The sequence below is a fragment of the Azolla caroliniana genome, unplaced genomic scaffold (genome assembly GCF_043228905.1).
Source record: "Azolla caroliniana isolate FFs.n. ecotype wild unplaced genomic scaffold, voAzoCaro1.0.p SCAF_197, whole genome shotgun sequence".
Lineage (NCBI taxonomy): Eukaryota > Viridiplantae > Streptophyta > Polypodiopsida > Salviniales > Salviniaceae > Azolla > Azolla caroliniana.
Window position 1 is genome coordinate 38,351 of NW_028230632.1, and position 16,635 is coordinate 54,985.

At 35.7% G+C, this 16,635-nt stretch overlaps 2 protein-coding genes across 2 annotated transcripts; one reads left to right on the top strand and one right to left on the bottom strand.

The window, feature by feature from the left end:
* The first annotated feature begins 789 nt into the window (after positions 1-789).
* On the top strand, positions 790-12,565 carry LOC147848863 (uncharacterized). Its single transcript, XM_087338024.1, has 11 exons — positions 790-937; positions 4,168-4,227; positions 7,247-7,286; positions 7,366-7,477; positions 7,557-7,626; positions 7,758-7,796; positions 7,883-7,969; positions 8,059-8,119; positions 11,521-11,645; positions 11,752-11,840; positions 11,938-12,565. Exons 1-11 carry the CDS (start codon positions 890-892, stop codon positions 12,050-12,052), a joined length of 846 nt encoding a protein of 281 aa, XP_087194150.1. The 5' UTR covers positions 790-889; the 3' UTR covers positions 12,053-12,565.
* A 369-nt stretch (positions 12,566-12,934) lies between these two features.
* Positions 12,935-16,155, bottom strand: LOC147848864 (DNA topoisomerase 6 subunit B-like; the record flags this gene model as incomplete). The annotated part of the gene is made up of 13 exons (XM_087338023.1): positions 12,935-13,223; positions 13,384-13,558; positions 13,637-13,731; positions 13,838-13,976; positions 14,077-14,168; positions 14,239-14,311; positions 14,450-14,535; positions 14,874-14,989; positions 15,075-15,271; positions 15,436-15,521; positions 15,617-15,719; positions 15,855-15,961; positions 16,091-16,155. Coding segments are annotated over 13 exons (1,496 nt in total), but the record flags the coding sequence as incomplete, so codon positions are not given.
* Positions 16,156-16,635: the final 480 nt, after the last annotated feature.

Consider the following 16,635-nt stretch of genomic DNA (forward strand, 5'->3'; position numbering starts at 1 on the left):
ACCACCCACATATCACACGTGGTTTCATGGACAACGATGCTTTACATGTAGATGGTTTGATTAATTGAGATGCCTCAAATGAGGTACATCAATGATCTCTTAACCATTGAATAATTTTAGGTGAAACAACCATCAACAAGGCAAACCATCATATGCATTGTACACTTTTTGGGATCCAATTAACATGCCTCAAACCATGTTAATGATCTCTTGATAAGTTTAATTACCAAAGCATATAACCATAGGTTGGATCAACCATTGACAAAGTCAAAACTTTCTACATAATCCATATACATTAGTGGACTTATGATTATCCACAAGCTACAATTTCAAAGCCAATATGCCAATTCGTAGACAAAAAGTAGCATGTGTAGATTGTATGCATGTCCAAAATTTTAGTTTGTGCTTAACCATGGTTTTTTTGTATGATCGTGAATCTCTTAGACTTACATTTCATTCCCTAAAGTAAATTAATCACACATTAACGAGTGCAATTGAGATAAAGCAATGACAACAAACTAGTAATCACTAGCAAATTAATTACACACACAGTTAGCTCATTGAATGTAAAGTAATGAATGACAAACTACTAATCACTAACAAATTAATTACACATGTAATTAGCTCTTTGAATATAAAGTAATGAACAACAAACTGGTAATCACTAACAAATTAATTTCACATGTATTTAGCTGGTTGAATATAAAGTAATCATTGATCAACAAGAAGCAAGTAATCACTAAACTATCAGTAATTAATCAATTAATTTGATTGATCATTAGTCGTAAACTCAAACTTAAATTCATCATAGTTTTCTGCTCAGAGAAGAGAGAGAGAGAGAGAGAGAGAGAGAGAGAAGACAAAGGCGAAGAAGCTTGATTCTGTTCTCATGGCAGCTCCTGCTCTTACCACGCCGTTTCAGCCTTATGTTTACCAGGTAAGGATCTCACAAATTCCATACAAACTTTTCAGAATCTTTAGTTCTTCTTTAGATCCAACGATGTGTATCGAAACAGACAAAATTTTAAGTTCTGGATCTACCTCTCAAATTGACCTAAGAGAAACAGTCATTGAAAATGCTCAGTCTTTCATCCCTTCTTTCATTGAAAATATAGCGCTGCCTCCCCACATCCAGATTGTGTTTTGTGTTTTCGAGACATAGATAATTTCTCGTTTTCCTGATTCATGAGATCTCGGAGAGAAAATAATGAAAAATTTCCGCAATTTTGCACAGTTCTGTAGCAAATGACGACAACCTCACGTTCCACTTCTGATTCTTCCGCAATACTTTTAATATGAAATATAAAACGTAAAGTTTCAACATCCACATTGTGTTTTCTCGACAGAGATAAGTTCTGGATCCCCGATTCCTGAATCATTGCTTAATTTCGGCATTGTTATTATCATTATCCCTGATTCATGGTATCTGGGAGCAAAAATAATCAACGTTTCTGCGTCACTGTACTTTTATAGCAAATGGTGATGATAATTTCATATTCTACTTTGCCTTACATTGAGTAAAATGTTATTTTTTCAAATATATTAGTTTCTTCCAAGAATCTCAAAGGTGCAATGCGAACAACACTTCTTGCCAACAGATATGGTATCAGAAGCCAGAACTTTTGCCACACATGAATATTTTCACAGTTTAGTGATTTACTATCTGTTTCATCACCATTGATTGATCACGTTTGGGAGCCAAAGTGCCAAACGTTTCAACTTTTTTTAAGGTCATTCATGTTTGTTTTGCTACTATTGCAAATCATGATCACTTTCATATTTTGATTTGGTATATTTTCCTCCATTTATTTAAGTTTGAAGTTATTTACTTGGATTCCTTAGATGCCTTTGAAGAACCTCAAACACAATTCCGAAAACTAAAATTCTTGCCAAGAAATACAATTGTACTTTCAAGACCAGGTTGTATTCATAATATCTACGTATCAGTCTTCTCACGACAGATAACTTTTCATGACTGATTCATAGTACTATTGGTATCCCGGTATCCCTCTATTATCACAAGAACTCCAATTTCATGACATTTCACAACCAAATTGTCTGTAATTTTGATCAATTTTCAGAGTTTTGTAGCAAACAGTGAGCACTTTTATATTGTTTTGGTTTTATATCCCTTTAACAAGTGCGAAATTATAATCTCGGAACTCCAATCTCGCAATGCAGATCAATCGTGCCATGAAATATGAATGTAGTCGCAGTAGACATTGTATTTCTAGTTATCAACCTTCTGTTACCTGCTTCATGATGGATTGCTTGTTTTCTTTCTTGTTGTTCCTGATTCACGGATTTGAGGTCCTTTGCTTTTCTTGCACTTAAGTTCTTGGTTTTCCATCTAATTATATTTAGTTGTTGTTCCCTTATATTTCATATTGTGAAATCTTTGCATTCTGCTTTTCAATCCAACCTTTTCTATATTTTTTCATAGTGCTGTAGACTTGAACCTTGTTAATCAGTTTGATCTCGCTGGCTAATTCAGCCTCTAGTAAATAAGACACTTTTTTAGTTTTTTCCTTCACCCATAAGAGAATGTAAGTAATCCGTTTACTCAATTTACACAGGGCATATGATATAGTAGTATAACTGAGTCTAAATGAGGGTATAAGTATACTAAAATAGAAATTTGGAAAGTAAGTTCTGGTTTCTAGAAATTTACAAATTGGTGAAACATTCTTGAACTGGCTTCTTTGCTTTTATATTGGTGGGACTAGTGCTAAGAACCCCAAACTCATCTAGGGAGGATTGAGTGAGATACCAAAGATATGATCTATTGAGCAAGATCCAAGATCAATTGAGCCTGGATTGATGGAATTCTGAAAAGTTCCTTTATATTGATTTATTGCATGAAAAGTTCCTGGAAGTTTGAGTGTGTAAAGGTGAAGTTCAGTACTCAGAGAAAATATGTAAGTGATGCAAAGTGTCTGTCATAGGCTATTGTGTGGTGTCCTGATGGGAAACTTGTTCCACTGTGATGGAACCAGCTAGGGAAGAAAGATTAATTAAGCATATTACAACTACCTTTATTGATGACATCCTCTTCTTTGTGGAGTACAATCTCCCCTGGGGTGACTGGTAGCTGCACAATAAGGAACCATCTTCAGGGTTCAGTGATGTATTAAATTAACACTCCCACCATCAGTTAATCTGAGAAATAGAGAATGCAGAGATAGGAGAGGCAATTATATATCATACACATGAAATCTGAGAACATAGGCAAAACTCTCGTGATAAAGCAGTTCATCCCATGAGATCACCTCTGGAAATTATTGGCAATCTCAAACATTGATCCCAATGACACTCCAAGTCACAAATTCTCCTCACAATTATTTTAATAATTACTCAGTGTCTCTTTAAAGATCTGGTGTACAATACTTATACTCCATGCAGCCATCCATCTCAAAAGATGTGCACAGTTAGAAACCCACCATCCAAAAGAAAACACAGAACCTCTAAAAAAATGCAGTTGTGGAGGTTGTGAAGTCCATTTTTGCCATTTTCTAATCGAAAACAATGAACCAGGGGCTGCTGTAGATCAAAATGAAGCTCCATGGATCCCATATGAAGTGATGTTTAATCCTCATCCAATTCTTTGTAAAGGCCTCATACATATACATTATCCTAGCAAGAGTGGAAACATGCAACTCACATATTTCCACACATTATTCTCATAAAATGAAGACCTATAAAAAGGAAGACTGATCAACGCGAAAAAGGTTCTCCACATACAATAACCAACATTCGACTCATAATCACTTTGTGTAACTCCTTCACCTTTGCATCTGAAAACATCCATAGAACACATGAATCCGACGATTCTAGAGAGCTGAAAATAAAAATATTCCCACATCCAAAACTTGTTCGATATTCAAACTACTCCAAAGCGCATGCTGGAACATTAATCCTACAAATGACAAAATTGATTGATCGAAATAGGATGCATGGAAGGACAAAATACTAGTTATTTATGAAATAGAAAGCGTTTTAAAACTGAAAGGTTTAGCAAACGAGCTCCAAATTGAAAAAATAATGCTATTTCTCTCCTTGCAATGATACGAAGAATCTTTTTGGCAAAAATATCTCCATCTTCATTGGCTTTTGTACTATAGGTTTTTTATTCCCATTAATTCATTCAGAAGTTCAATTGTGTTACAGAGTCCACAAGCAGTATGTATTCCTTTCCAAATACTTGGAGGTGAAGCACAAATTGTCCAGGTAATTTCATAATCCTCAAATTTGTATTTCAAAATTGTCATCACTTGCACATGCATATGCTTTCTTTCCCAATGTTATTTTTCATCCAAACGTCTAGAACTTGTCTTTTTAACAGCCAAAACAGTAAGAGCATTTCTGAAACTTGTTTGAAACACATTTCATTTTGATGGGCATCTGTGGAGCCAATTAATCAACTGCATTCAGTGCTGTAGCACAAACACAAGTGGAGGATCCTCATGTTTTCCTTGTTACAAAAGATTTCTTTTACTCTATCATTGCATAAGGTAGGAGTTATCCTAAGCACTTAGATATAGAATGGCTGGGAATTTTTCGAGAAGACTTCAACAAGATATTTCCACTATTTTAGGAAGATCTTGAAGTGTCTCATTTTCAGAACCTGTAGATGATAGCTCATCAATGTATTCAAGTAAGAATCAAACTTTCAAACCATCCATATAGAATTCATAGATATTCCAATCCAACTTAGTTCACAAGTTGCATTATGACTTCCAACTGTTCAAAATGCAGTATCTGATTGCAACATGACACATTGTAGTCTCAATGTACAAACAATTAAAGATCATTTGCCAATTTATTAATACAATGACTAGTCTTCCCATTATTTTAATATCATGTTAAAGCTTGGCCTTGTATTATACAAATATGGGTTTCCTGCCTTCATGTTATAGGCATAACCTTACAAACCAATTCTACAGCCAATCCTAACAGCACTGTTTACTGATAATTTAAAAGGTAAAAAATGTAAATCTACGAAACCAATCCCTTGGAATGACCCTTTACAAGAATGTTTTACCATTTTCATTGAACGTGTATGCTTTGCTCCTACTCTTACATTGCATGTAGGGAAATATGAAACCGACCACAATCGGTCAACATGTGCATATGAGAGATGCAGAGATCAAGACAACAATACACAAGAAAGTATAGAGACACAAGATCTTTTAACGTGGAAAACCCTGAAAGGGAAAAACCACAGGAGTCCACAAACTCTAAACAAGTCACTATGGTAGGAGGGATATACAATAAGAAACTCCAAGGCAACAACCTTGAATTCTTCTTCGTCCATAGATGGTTACAGAGTTACAACTCTCACTCTCACCCTCCTACACACAAGTAACACTCACTAATACACTAGTTACAACAAATGCTACACAAAATTACACATAATGATTTGCCCTAGATGTATTTATACTAATACATACTATGTGCTATTTACAAATATGGCCTCTTCCGGATACATCTCCGGATCCAATCTCTCGTCTGGATCTTCATCCGGTTCCAGCACTCTTCCAATCCGGTTCTTGTTCTTCGAACTCCAATTCGATTTGTACTCTTCCCATCTGGAGGGACCTGTTTCCTAACATTGCAAGGCTCTTCCAAACATTTCGAGGTTGAAACTGATGCTAGTTATTATGCAATTGGCAGCTTTTTTTACCAAGACAGAAATCTTATTGTTTTGGAGAGCAGAAAACTTGATTTTACTCATTTTTTATATTTAATTAAAGAAAAAGAACTTTTGCAATAATTTATGCACTTAAAACTTGGAGACATTATCGGTATGTAAATCGTATTGTGGTCACAACATACCTCCGGTCTCTGAAATATTTTGTGATCAACATGATCTTGTTGGTTGTAAAGGTTGATGGGCAAATCTCATGAAGACTTTGATTTTTCCATTCTTTATTGCAAACGTTTAATGAACACAGTTGTTAGTGCTCTTATTTGTCTTCATGAGGTTAACATGCTTAGCTTCATTGAATTAAAATCTGATCTTTTTGATCAACTCCGAGGTTATCACTTTTAGCATGTCTGCAGAAATTTTGAGTAGGTGCAAATTCTCTCAGTTTGTGATGTACCATACTATCAGTTACATGGATTGGTAATAGTTCCCGCTCCAATGGAGCTTTGGCGGCTGCAACAGCTATTATGAATGAACAAAAAAATTCTCCCCGCATTTGCTAGAGTGAATAATCAAAAAGAAGATGAGAGAATGCTAACAATACCTTGATGGCAGATTCTTCAAAAGATACTAGAAGGGATCTTAGACTCACTAACAGAGTCTTGACGTCTCAAGATACCCTAATGAAGGGGATAGCTAGTCCCCGTTATCTAGCCCAACTCCTAAGGGCCCTAGACGTCCACATGTTCCCACGTGTCATAGGTTCTAATGGGTTTGTCCCAGTACCTAAGAACTAGTTTCTAAAATATCCTACCCTTAACCCATTGGTCCCATGTGTCATAGGTCCTTATGGGTTAAGGGTAGGATATTCGAGAACTTGTTGTCGAATATCCTACCCTTAACCCATCAAAATTAGCCGTAGAATTGGCCAAGGTTATGCTGGTAACACTTGACCAATTTCCAGTGCTTTTAACAACCTAAAATTTAGAAATTATGCTTTTTTGAATAAGGAAACTTCTCAAAATGATTGTAGATATTTTTTAACAAGCTAAAAGTTAGAATTTATGCTGTTTTGAGTAATGAAATTTCTCAAAATGATTGTAGATTTATTTTTTTAATGAGCGAAAAGTTAGAATTTATGCTGTTTTGAGTAATGAAATTTCTCAAATGATTGTAGATCACATCTCTATGAAAATTTGACATACACATAATTTGACATCTCTATGAACTGCATTTTTCTTAAATAAAAGTTAGTGTGATTGACAACCTAAAAGTTATAATTTATGCTTTTTTCAATAATGAAATTTCTCAAATGATTGTAAATCACATCTCTATGAAAATTTGACATACGCATAATTTGACATCTCTATGAACTGCGTTTTTCTTAATTATCACCAAAAATATTATTGGGACAGAATAAGTTTCTGTAACTTTTCTGGTTACACTTCGGGTGAACATATTTGTTGCTTGTCTATAAAGAGGAAAAATCTGATGTATAATGATGTCGTCCAACATTAAAAGAATTTCTATTTTTCTTGGATATAAGCTGTCTTTTTCACTTTGTGTAGCGGTAATTCATTTTTGTATTTTTATTTGCAGATAATGCTGAAGCCTCAAGAAAAAATTCTTGCAAAACCAGGTGTGCAGTCTGCTGCATATGTAATTTTAAGGGCAAGTGGTATATTATACTTAGATAATGTTTTTTAAAATCTCTGTAGGATCAATGTGCTACATGTCAGCATCAGTACACATGGAGAATATCTTGCCTCCAGAGATTGGGGGTGTAAATGTTTTGCAGTTGCTTTTCGGGAACAGTCCCAGCACCACATCGTATATTCCTACTTTGGTTTCATATATATGAATAATTGCCTATGTGATTCTATGAGGGAATGACCTATGGAACTGGCAGGTACACCAACGTGGGTAACCAAGATGGTTATGTTGGCATTGCAGCACCATCCCTCTCTAGAATATTGCCGGTTTGTTTCAAATTTTATAACATGAACTAGGTTTCACAATGTACAATTTGAATTTGTTCATTAATGGACTGATTCTATTGTTTTATTTATCTACACGATCGTGAAAATTATATCATATCTTTGGTTAACAGATTGACTTGGCTAGGTTTGGAGGGGAGATTATTTGCCAGGTAAAAATCATATTAACCTTCTTTTAATGTGCATCTTGTTCCTCCTGTGTATTAAGGGATTCAATGAGATCTGTTTGGTGTCTCAGCCAGATGTCTACTTGTGTTCTATCAATGATGTAACCATATTGCCTACAATCATGCGAAGAGCTCGGGCGGGACTGTTTAGTGGTGAAGTATGTCTTTCATTATATTTTCTTCCTTTGCCTATGCATTGACTTCATTGACTTTCATCATAAGTATCTACTCTGTCAAACAATTGTAGGGATTTCTCATGCACAAGCTAACTGGACAAGGTCTTGCATTCATAACTGTTGGCGGATCTAGTAGGCTTTCACCGTTCCTAATCATGTTTATGTTGATTGACTTATTTATGTTTTTAAATCCATAAATGAAAAATATAAGAAAATAAATGTGTTGGGTGTGAGAACTCACTGTGTTCATCTATATATTAATATAATTTTTTAAGTCACCAGAAATGTGTTTCTTGAAAATTAGAAAGAAAGCTCTTACATTATCCTCTTATCTACTTTATTCTCTAGAATTCCTTATAAATCAATTGTTTATGTAGATCATGTCAAATCCAAACTAAAGCAAAAGTGTGTATTAAGTAGAAAAAGTTATACATGCTGTTACAGTTAGTGCACGACTTGAGTTTGTTCATGCCTTACTGTGACCTTTCTAGTTAGAGTCTGAGTATATGTTTCACCAATCTGATCTTATATATCTCCATCCAAACCAAAGGGTATCAATACAGCCTAAAGTTGAGAGCAAGAGAGAAGGGTAATGTATCAGCCATTTTTCAGCTTTATGTGCCTGTTATATGTCCCAATGTAACCCATGTCGACTAGTAGCATCCAGATGATAATTGAATTTCTAAATAGAAGGTTGAACAAGACTGTACCTGCACTTAAGTAAGGTAAGAAATATCAATGGTCAACCTTGAGAAATAGAAGTAGTAACTAGGATCAGGAGTGGTAATACCCAACTAATAATTAGAGTACGTGTTTGTCTGCAATCATATAAGCGCTATGAGAAGTATAAGAAAGTAAGTGTTGCAAGTTAAAACAATCTGGAAGAAATATAACATGGGTTTCCTTTCATAGTAAGATATTAGACGAAACATCCTCGATTCCACATGTGAATTGTGATGCTTCAATCCTCTAATGGATCCTCAGGCACTGAATGTTCTGAGTAAATATCTCCATTCTCTCTAAGGCTGGAGTCCACCATTGAGGCTGAAGCCATAGGACCTGCCTCCTGGATATTCCACTTGAATAAGTCAGTAGTCAGTAGTCTCTCACTCATTCAGTTACTCAGATTGTATACGAAAACCTCTCTGCTCAGGTGGCACATACCCGTAAAATTGCCGTGATACGAACTGCCAAAGAAAAAGGCCTTTCAATTGCTATGTTTCCATTATTCCATGTTGCACAAAAAAAGGAATGTGTTTTGTGTCCACCAATTATTGCGCCTATTGAACAAATTGAATTGCAAAAACCGTTATTTGCAAGGATTATTATGCATTCGGTGAACTATAGGATGCCATTTGGCAAGATTCACATATGTTTTCATGAAATGACCATCACATGCATCACAACAGATCCAGGCTGCGAAAACTATAGTTATGACATGTGAAATCCTTTTTTTTAAAGTAAAAAGCCAGAGTTCAGTCCACTATTGAGTTGTTTGACGTAGTTTGTAGCAGTGAAAACTTATTGCCACATGTTCAGTAGTCTCCAAAAGGTAGAAACGCCCATTCTTTAGGATTGCAGCCATGATTCTATGACACCCAATCATGCCTGGGGTGCACTCTTTAATCCAAATGCGAGGTTCCCGATCTAATGCATTCTGAATAGAGTGCAATAAGGGATGAAAACGTGAGATCACTGGGATCATAGACACTGTAAAATGGGTTGGAATTTAATTATGATTAATGAAATCAATATATACAAATCTTTAATCTCTGTTCAGTGCCGAGATTGTGAAAAAGACCATGAAGATTAAGATGAAGATGAAAGCAGAAACTCTATAATAAAATAACTTACAAATAAAACTTTTAATCATTGTAGAGGACACAAATAGCATAGTGGTTTCATCCCAATATTTTAGGATACTACAAAGTAATAATAAACTATTATAATTAATATACATAAGTTGGTGCTTGCATGTAACACCACTCCAACAAGATGTATATAAAATGCATATGAAGTTGTTTATTTTTTTTTGAAATGCAGTCAGTAAACTGACAAATAGAACATCTCATGCCAAATGGGTGTTGTGAATAGGATCCGTGAGTTGGCTATCAGTGAGTAACACAGTTTACATCTTAATCATGGCCAGAGTTATGCCTCCTCACCGAAGCTTTGGGACTGGATCCTTGTCTACCCTATGTTATGACATGGGTAGGAACATTCATCAATCTTTCCTAAGCTAATAACAATTGTGCTAATCAGTAAGGCGAACTACTCAGGCTGTACTACAGCTCCACTGCATGTGGTGGCTCTGCTGAGCACTGCCAAAGCTCTAATAATGGATACCCAAGATGCCTACATACTGTCTCCATAGATAACCAGTCTGCTAACCATGATCTGCTGAGTGTCATTCTGCACAGATGATGTGGACCAATTTATGCATGTTAAATTTCTCAGCCCAGAGAACAATGCTATTAAATCCCAAACCCAAACTGATAATCTCCTAGAGTGGGGAAAAGTAAATGAATTATCTGTAAAGGCTTGTTCAATACGTTGGCTGAGTGTCATTCTGCACAGATGATGAGGACCAATTTATGCATGTTAAATTTCTCAGCCCAGAGAACAATGCTATTAAATCCCAAAACCCCACACTGATAATCTCCTTCTAGAGTGGGGAAAAGTAAATGAATTATCTGTAAAGGCTTGTTCAACAAGTTGGCTCTGATAAGGCAGTGTTAAACCAACCATTTGAACACCATTTGCCAATTTATGCAGCATTACCAAATTGGAATTGAAGCAAATATCATACACGGGGGAATTAGGGACACCCTCGCCTCACAGTTTTAATTACATGGATTTGATGCCACTTGATCAGAGTTTCTTGACACTGCACTTCAGAGAGGCATCTGCCATTTTCCTTGTCTGCAGAAGGACATCTTGTTGATACTACGAAACAGCATTATAACCTAAGTGATTCCTGTACACACCAAGCATCATGGCATGGCGTTGCCTACTAACATATCTTGGGTTGAGCTTACACTTGATTGTTTATATCTCAAGATGTAGCTTGAAGTACTCTTGGTAATTAACCATATTCTTTTATAATATATACGATATTCTTTCTGAAAGAAAAATAAAAAGAGATTCATTTGTGACCATGAACGCGAACATGCTACGTAAATTCGTAATGGTTCCTTGTACATACTACCTATCATGCAACCTAACGTATTATGGGCTATGCTAAGACTCAAATGTTTTGTCTAAAGGTGCGGCCTCAAGAACCATGCTAATTAATTGTATTTTCTTTACATTACTATTTATGAAAGAAAAAAAATAGAGGTCCATTATTGCTCATGAAGAGGGAATACAATTTGTAAGGCTGTGATTTTCTGGACTGTTCTTTTTAGATTCTTCTGATATTTTTGTAATGGTTAACTCAGGTTTCTACTTTGTTATGCTTACTATCTTTGCATGTCGTACAGTGATGGAAGGTTTCTAACCTGTTATCATTATTTCCTTTGTACGTCGTACAGTTGTGCAAAAGAACCTGACTGAAGGGGAGACAATTGTAGTTGATGCAGGCTGTGTAGTTGCCATGACAAGATTAGTTGATATGCAAGTTAAATATACAGGCAGTGTGGGGCGGTCCATTTTTGGGGTTTGTCTCAATGACTTTTTAATGGCATAGTCTCATGTTTTAATATATACTTCTATTCTGTTAGATCTATATTTTGCCCTTTCTTATTCATTTATTCCTTCCTTAGGGCGGTGTACATGCAGCACATCTTACTGGACCTGGAGTGGTCTTCATTCAGAGTTTACCATTGCATCGTCTAGCCAATAAAATAGCGCGGTAAATAACCCAGTTATAAATTTTTATAATCGTTTATGAAACTGTCTCAAACTAACTCATTGGCAACCACAATCAATAAATACATGTTTTTCTACAGGTCTGTAGCAGCTCCAAACTTCCGTGATAACCCAAGATTGTTGATACAAATAGCTGTCTCTCTATTTCTTGCTTATGCAGTAGCTCTTTATCTCTTGATCCTGACAGAAATATAAAAATTCAATTAATAGCGTGATTTAGTGACTCAACACCCACATATTGTTGACCTTGAGAGTCAATAGTGTCAAATTCTTCATGTGGAAATTTCCAAAATACTGCTGGTAGTTCGAAGATTAGTTATATGGCGGGCTTGGAAAATATGCAGGCATTTGAAAGCTCTGGAGATGGCAACTGAGCTGGGAATTGTAAAGTGAAGGGCAGATTGATTTTTTACGACAAAGAAATTTAATGTTGCTGCAGTAGTTATACAGAACCGGCTTCAAACAGCATTTCAGGAATAGAAACTAGTGTCTGATTTCTGTTTCAGTGTTTAAAACAAGAACACTTGAGGAATAGTGACTAGTGAAAATTAGAAGTTATAGGCGATGTTAGTATTATACAAATAATTGGTGAAATAATGCTTGGGAGTAAGAAAAATGACATTTTTTTATTTTTTAAAGGTTCAAGATTACATTTTTTATTCCTTTAAAGGTTAACTATCAGTTCTGATAAAGTAATGGATTGTCGAATTTTCGTTTCAAATTTCGTTATTAACACATTATTATATGACCAAGTAGAGTATCACTTGGATCTTATTAACTCTCCATTCTATTTCATTTGGTATCACTTGATCATTCTATTTCAAAAAACATATCTGACAATATCATACTCTATAAATTGTCCATCAATGCCAAAGTTTGGTATCACTTGATCATTACATTACAAAAATTACATTTCAGAACAGACCATTAATTGGTGTGAGTTAATATAACATTTTGATGTTGATGATACATGTGGAACTTCAATACCAACTACATTTATAAACAATTAGATGCTCATTGGAAAATTAAACTATTCCTCAAATATGTGTGCTATTTAGTTGTCAACTGCTTGCTGGGTTTCTATCAAACAGAGATTCTATTTATATTCCGCATCCAAGCCATTGGAAAATTAAATTACTCCTCAAGTATGTGCTATATTGAGCTGTCAACTGCCTGCATGTATTTCTATCAAAAGAGATTTTATTTATATTCCGCATCCAGAAAACAGTCTGAGGACACCAACAGGACTGTGCAAATCAGTTAGAAAGGTTTGCTTCTCTTCTAAGCAATGCAAAAAGATGGATTCCCTAGCTGCTCCCACCATCCCACTTTGAGTTGCATACTCCAATGCCATTTCTATGTCCATCTGGAACCATAAAAAGTGCTTTCAAGCTATTAGTATGTATACGAACCATTTTAGCTTATTAACCTTCATCTCTGACCATGCATGCACAGGTAATTTTGAAAGTAACTTGAAATCTAGACAATTCTACAAAGATAAAAAAAGTCGAAAGAAATAGGTGTACCTGATCCACATGTTGACTCAACTTCTGTTTAATTAAACCTTCTGTGACATCACGCGAAGCAACCTTCTCAAGGAGCTCCTTATCTTCTTCGTCATATTTCTGTCTCTTGGACTTGTGATGCTCTGACATTGTCAGCAAAGTATCATATATAGCCCGAGAAACACCAGGAATGTACCTGTTATAATACAAATATTAACCATATCAGAACTTGCTCGCATGAAACCTAACAAAAAATACAGATTCAATCATGTACTTCACTAAAGCCTTCTTTCTCTCTTGCTTGTCCCATGCAGCTTGTTGTCTTGTAATTTTTGCTTTCAATTGGTTGCAGCACTGCTGAATGGCCATCTGCAATAGATGAAAGAAACATATTATGAAAAGTTCATAGAATAGCTAGGACGCCTTAGATCTTCAAATTTAATTTGTGAGACAGCTAAGATTTCAGCTTTTTAACCTTCACAGCAGAAGCGATTTCTTCCACATCATCTCCAATGTATTCTTTACCAGTTCCTTTGAAAGGTATCTTTGTACTTACAATGCTTACAAAAACTCCAACCTTATCCTGGTTCTCTTTGATCTTATAATTGCTCCAGCTGCGACATTATTTTCAAGTAGTGATTGCATGCCCAATAAAAGATCTACCAACAACACAAGCTTTTGCACTTAATCACTCCAATAATCTAGGAGACATACTTTATGCGCTTCATTGCTGTCCGTGTTACAACATCACCTCCCTGCTCAAACAGCAAAGGTATCCTATTTGCAAATCTAAATATATTCAGGCCCTGTATGAAACATTACTGACAGTAAACAACTGTTACGTAAGGTTTTTTTATCAAACAACATATTTATTACCGGTTTCACATCCCTGCCTCCTATACTAACACCAGCTTCAACAATAAATGGATGTCCTTCAAATACCTGCGGACTGATGGATATGCAAGAAATAAGGCAACAGGAATGACGTAAGAAAAAAATGCATTTCTGATTCTAAAAGCATCCTAAGAAGAGAACACGGTCCTGAGAATAAATATGAGCTATCGTTGAGAGATCTTGAGATTTTTACCTGCCTTGATGAGTAGCAACCATATCTGGATGCAACTCCTTTAATATACCAAGTCTCAGGTTATATTCCCCTGCTGGGCTGAGGCACTGACAAGCAACATTCATTTAGTAATGCATCTTGATTGTGAACTTCTTTACAGATTGCAATATATCATGATTGGCATCTTCAGTATAAGATCTACATATACAATAACTTATAAAGATGTAGATGGACATTTCCCCAAGATAAAAAGAACCCCTCAAAAGTAGAAAGGGAATGCAAAAAATAGAAATATGAAGACAAGCTAAAAAGTGCAAGATCATCAATTTTATCATGCACATCTGATGCAAGTAAAATTGATAAATCAAGGAGATACAATGAGATGATTACAAAATGGCCGTGAAGAAAAATTTCCCTTTATGGGGGACAGTGTAATCTACTATACCTCTCCACTTGGTTCATCAAATTTTGCTTGTCGAAAGAGTTGATGGATACGAACAATTTGCTGGCCTGTCAAGGATTTCACAGGCATCTTTGGTGAAAAGTCAGGACCCATCTCTCCTGGAAAAATATATGACAGCTAGTAAATGAAAATGACGTGTATGGGCATCCACTTCACTTCCCGATTCTCTTGATTCCATCATACCGATAAGGCGTTCAGCATATGCCTTGCCAATGTTAGTAAATTCATGCTGAAGAAACTGGATGAGGTTCAATTTTGTTGTTTCAGTGATTAGGCGTTTTATAAGAAGGAGATCAACCGCAGATGGGTGAAACTTGGTCTCCACCGGTGCAGGAGGCATAACATCTGTCCGTCGTGTAAACCGAATGGTCATATTTTTGCTGTCCATAAGCATATCGACAATCAGAATTCTAAAAAATGTTAGCACCAATACAACAATTAACGGGAATATTTTCAAACAGGTTAGCACGATATCTGCAGCCCCTGTCACCAAACAAAGATAAACAAAATAATCTGTAAATACTATTAAAAAAACAATCCTTACTCTGATGTTTCTGTGATGTATCTGAAAAGGAACTCAGCATAGGGTGTAATCACTGCCATTTGGCGCATATAGTTGATAATTTTAGACTAAGAATACATGCAGAAAAAGAAGAAGCATCAGTCATATTTAGCCAGATGAGTATGAGAAAAAGGCCACAGAGAAGAGTGGAACAAAGAACTACACGATAAGTTGTCCAGTTTCCCTCGATAGTAACTGAAAGTTCTGCACCATGCCATTTTGATGTATTCTCTTTCTTCTCATGTAAGTGTATATGTGGGATGTTCCTGATGCAATTAGAAAACTTTCTCAGAGAAATATGAGGCTAAGTACATTCAGTCACACCAAAAGATATCTCAAAATTTAAACCTATAAATGTCTACATGCCAGCATAATTATATGCATTCAATCATGAAACATACTTGTGAATATCTATATCCAGGATGCAGTGAGAGACAAAATTCTGCCCCTTCATTGAAGCTATTACATCAATAGGTAATCCTGTACTCATTTTTGCCCAAATCAATGCCTGCAAAATAGAATTTTGGATCTACTCAGCAAAGGAGTGAATATACTGGTAAAACTACAGTAAGTGTGGTGGGTAACAACATGAAAATGGCTAAAATCAAGATTGGTTTACGTTCGAGTCTATTATTACCATCTTAGCTCCTAATCCAAATTTCCCTCGTGTCTGCCTGAGGCCATACTTTGTACCAGAGAGAACTGCATCCCATCACAAGAGCACAAGAAATTCTTACATATAGATCATTGTGACATTCTGAAACCCTTTTTCTACGAAATGGCAATGAAATCTATTCAACGGACAATTTATCTTCAAAAAGAAGCGCAAAATATTTATCAATAGAAATAACAATATGACATGCACAGGACATTGGCATGCTTATTTGTAAGTAAACGACAATGGAGGCCAAACATTTTGCATTGTGGAGATGCATTGCTAGTACATTTCCCAATGCACAAGGATATGGATGGAAGTCAGCATGTCGCTCTTAAACAAAGGATACCAATATGCACTAGAGGCATTGGAGGAATGCTTGTACTGTACAAAAAGGATCTCCATGACAGTGCATGTTGTCCATAAGGAAGCAGAAGTGTGTTATACGTAAACAAAAATCAACAGAGATCTTAGAGAGCTATACATTGCGATTGCTACTTTCCACCTTTATATTCGAGCGAGGTTTG

What these genes read in the sequence shown, in the direction of transcription:
- LOC147848863 (XM_087338024.1), top strand. Translation starts at nt 890, where the DNA reads ATGGCAGCTCCTGCTCTTACCACGCCGTTTCAGCCTTATGTTTACCAG. An exon ending in TTCAGCCTTATGTTTACCAG is followed by an intron (nt 938 to 4,167) that starts GTAAGGATCTCA and finishes ATTGTGTTACAG; the next exon opens with AGTCCACAAGCAGTATGTAT. An exon ending in CTAGCCAATAAAATAGCGCG is followed by an intron (nt 11,841 to 11,937) that starts GTAAATAACCCA and finishes GTTTTTCTACAG; the next exon opens with GTCTGTAGCAGCTCCAAACT.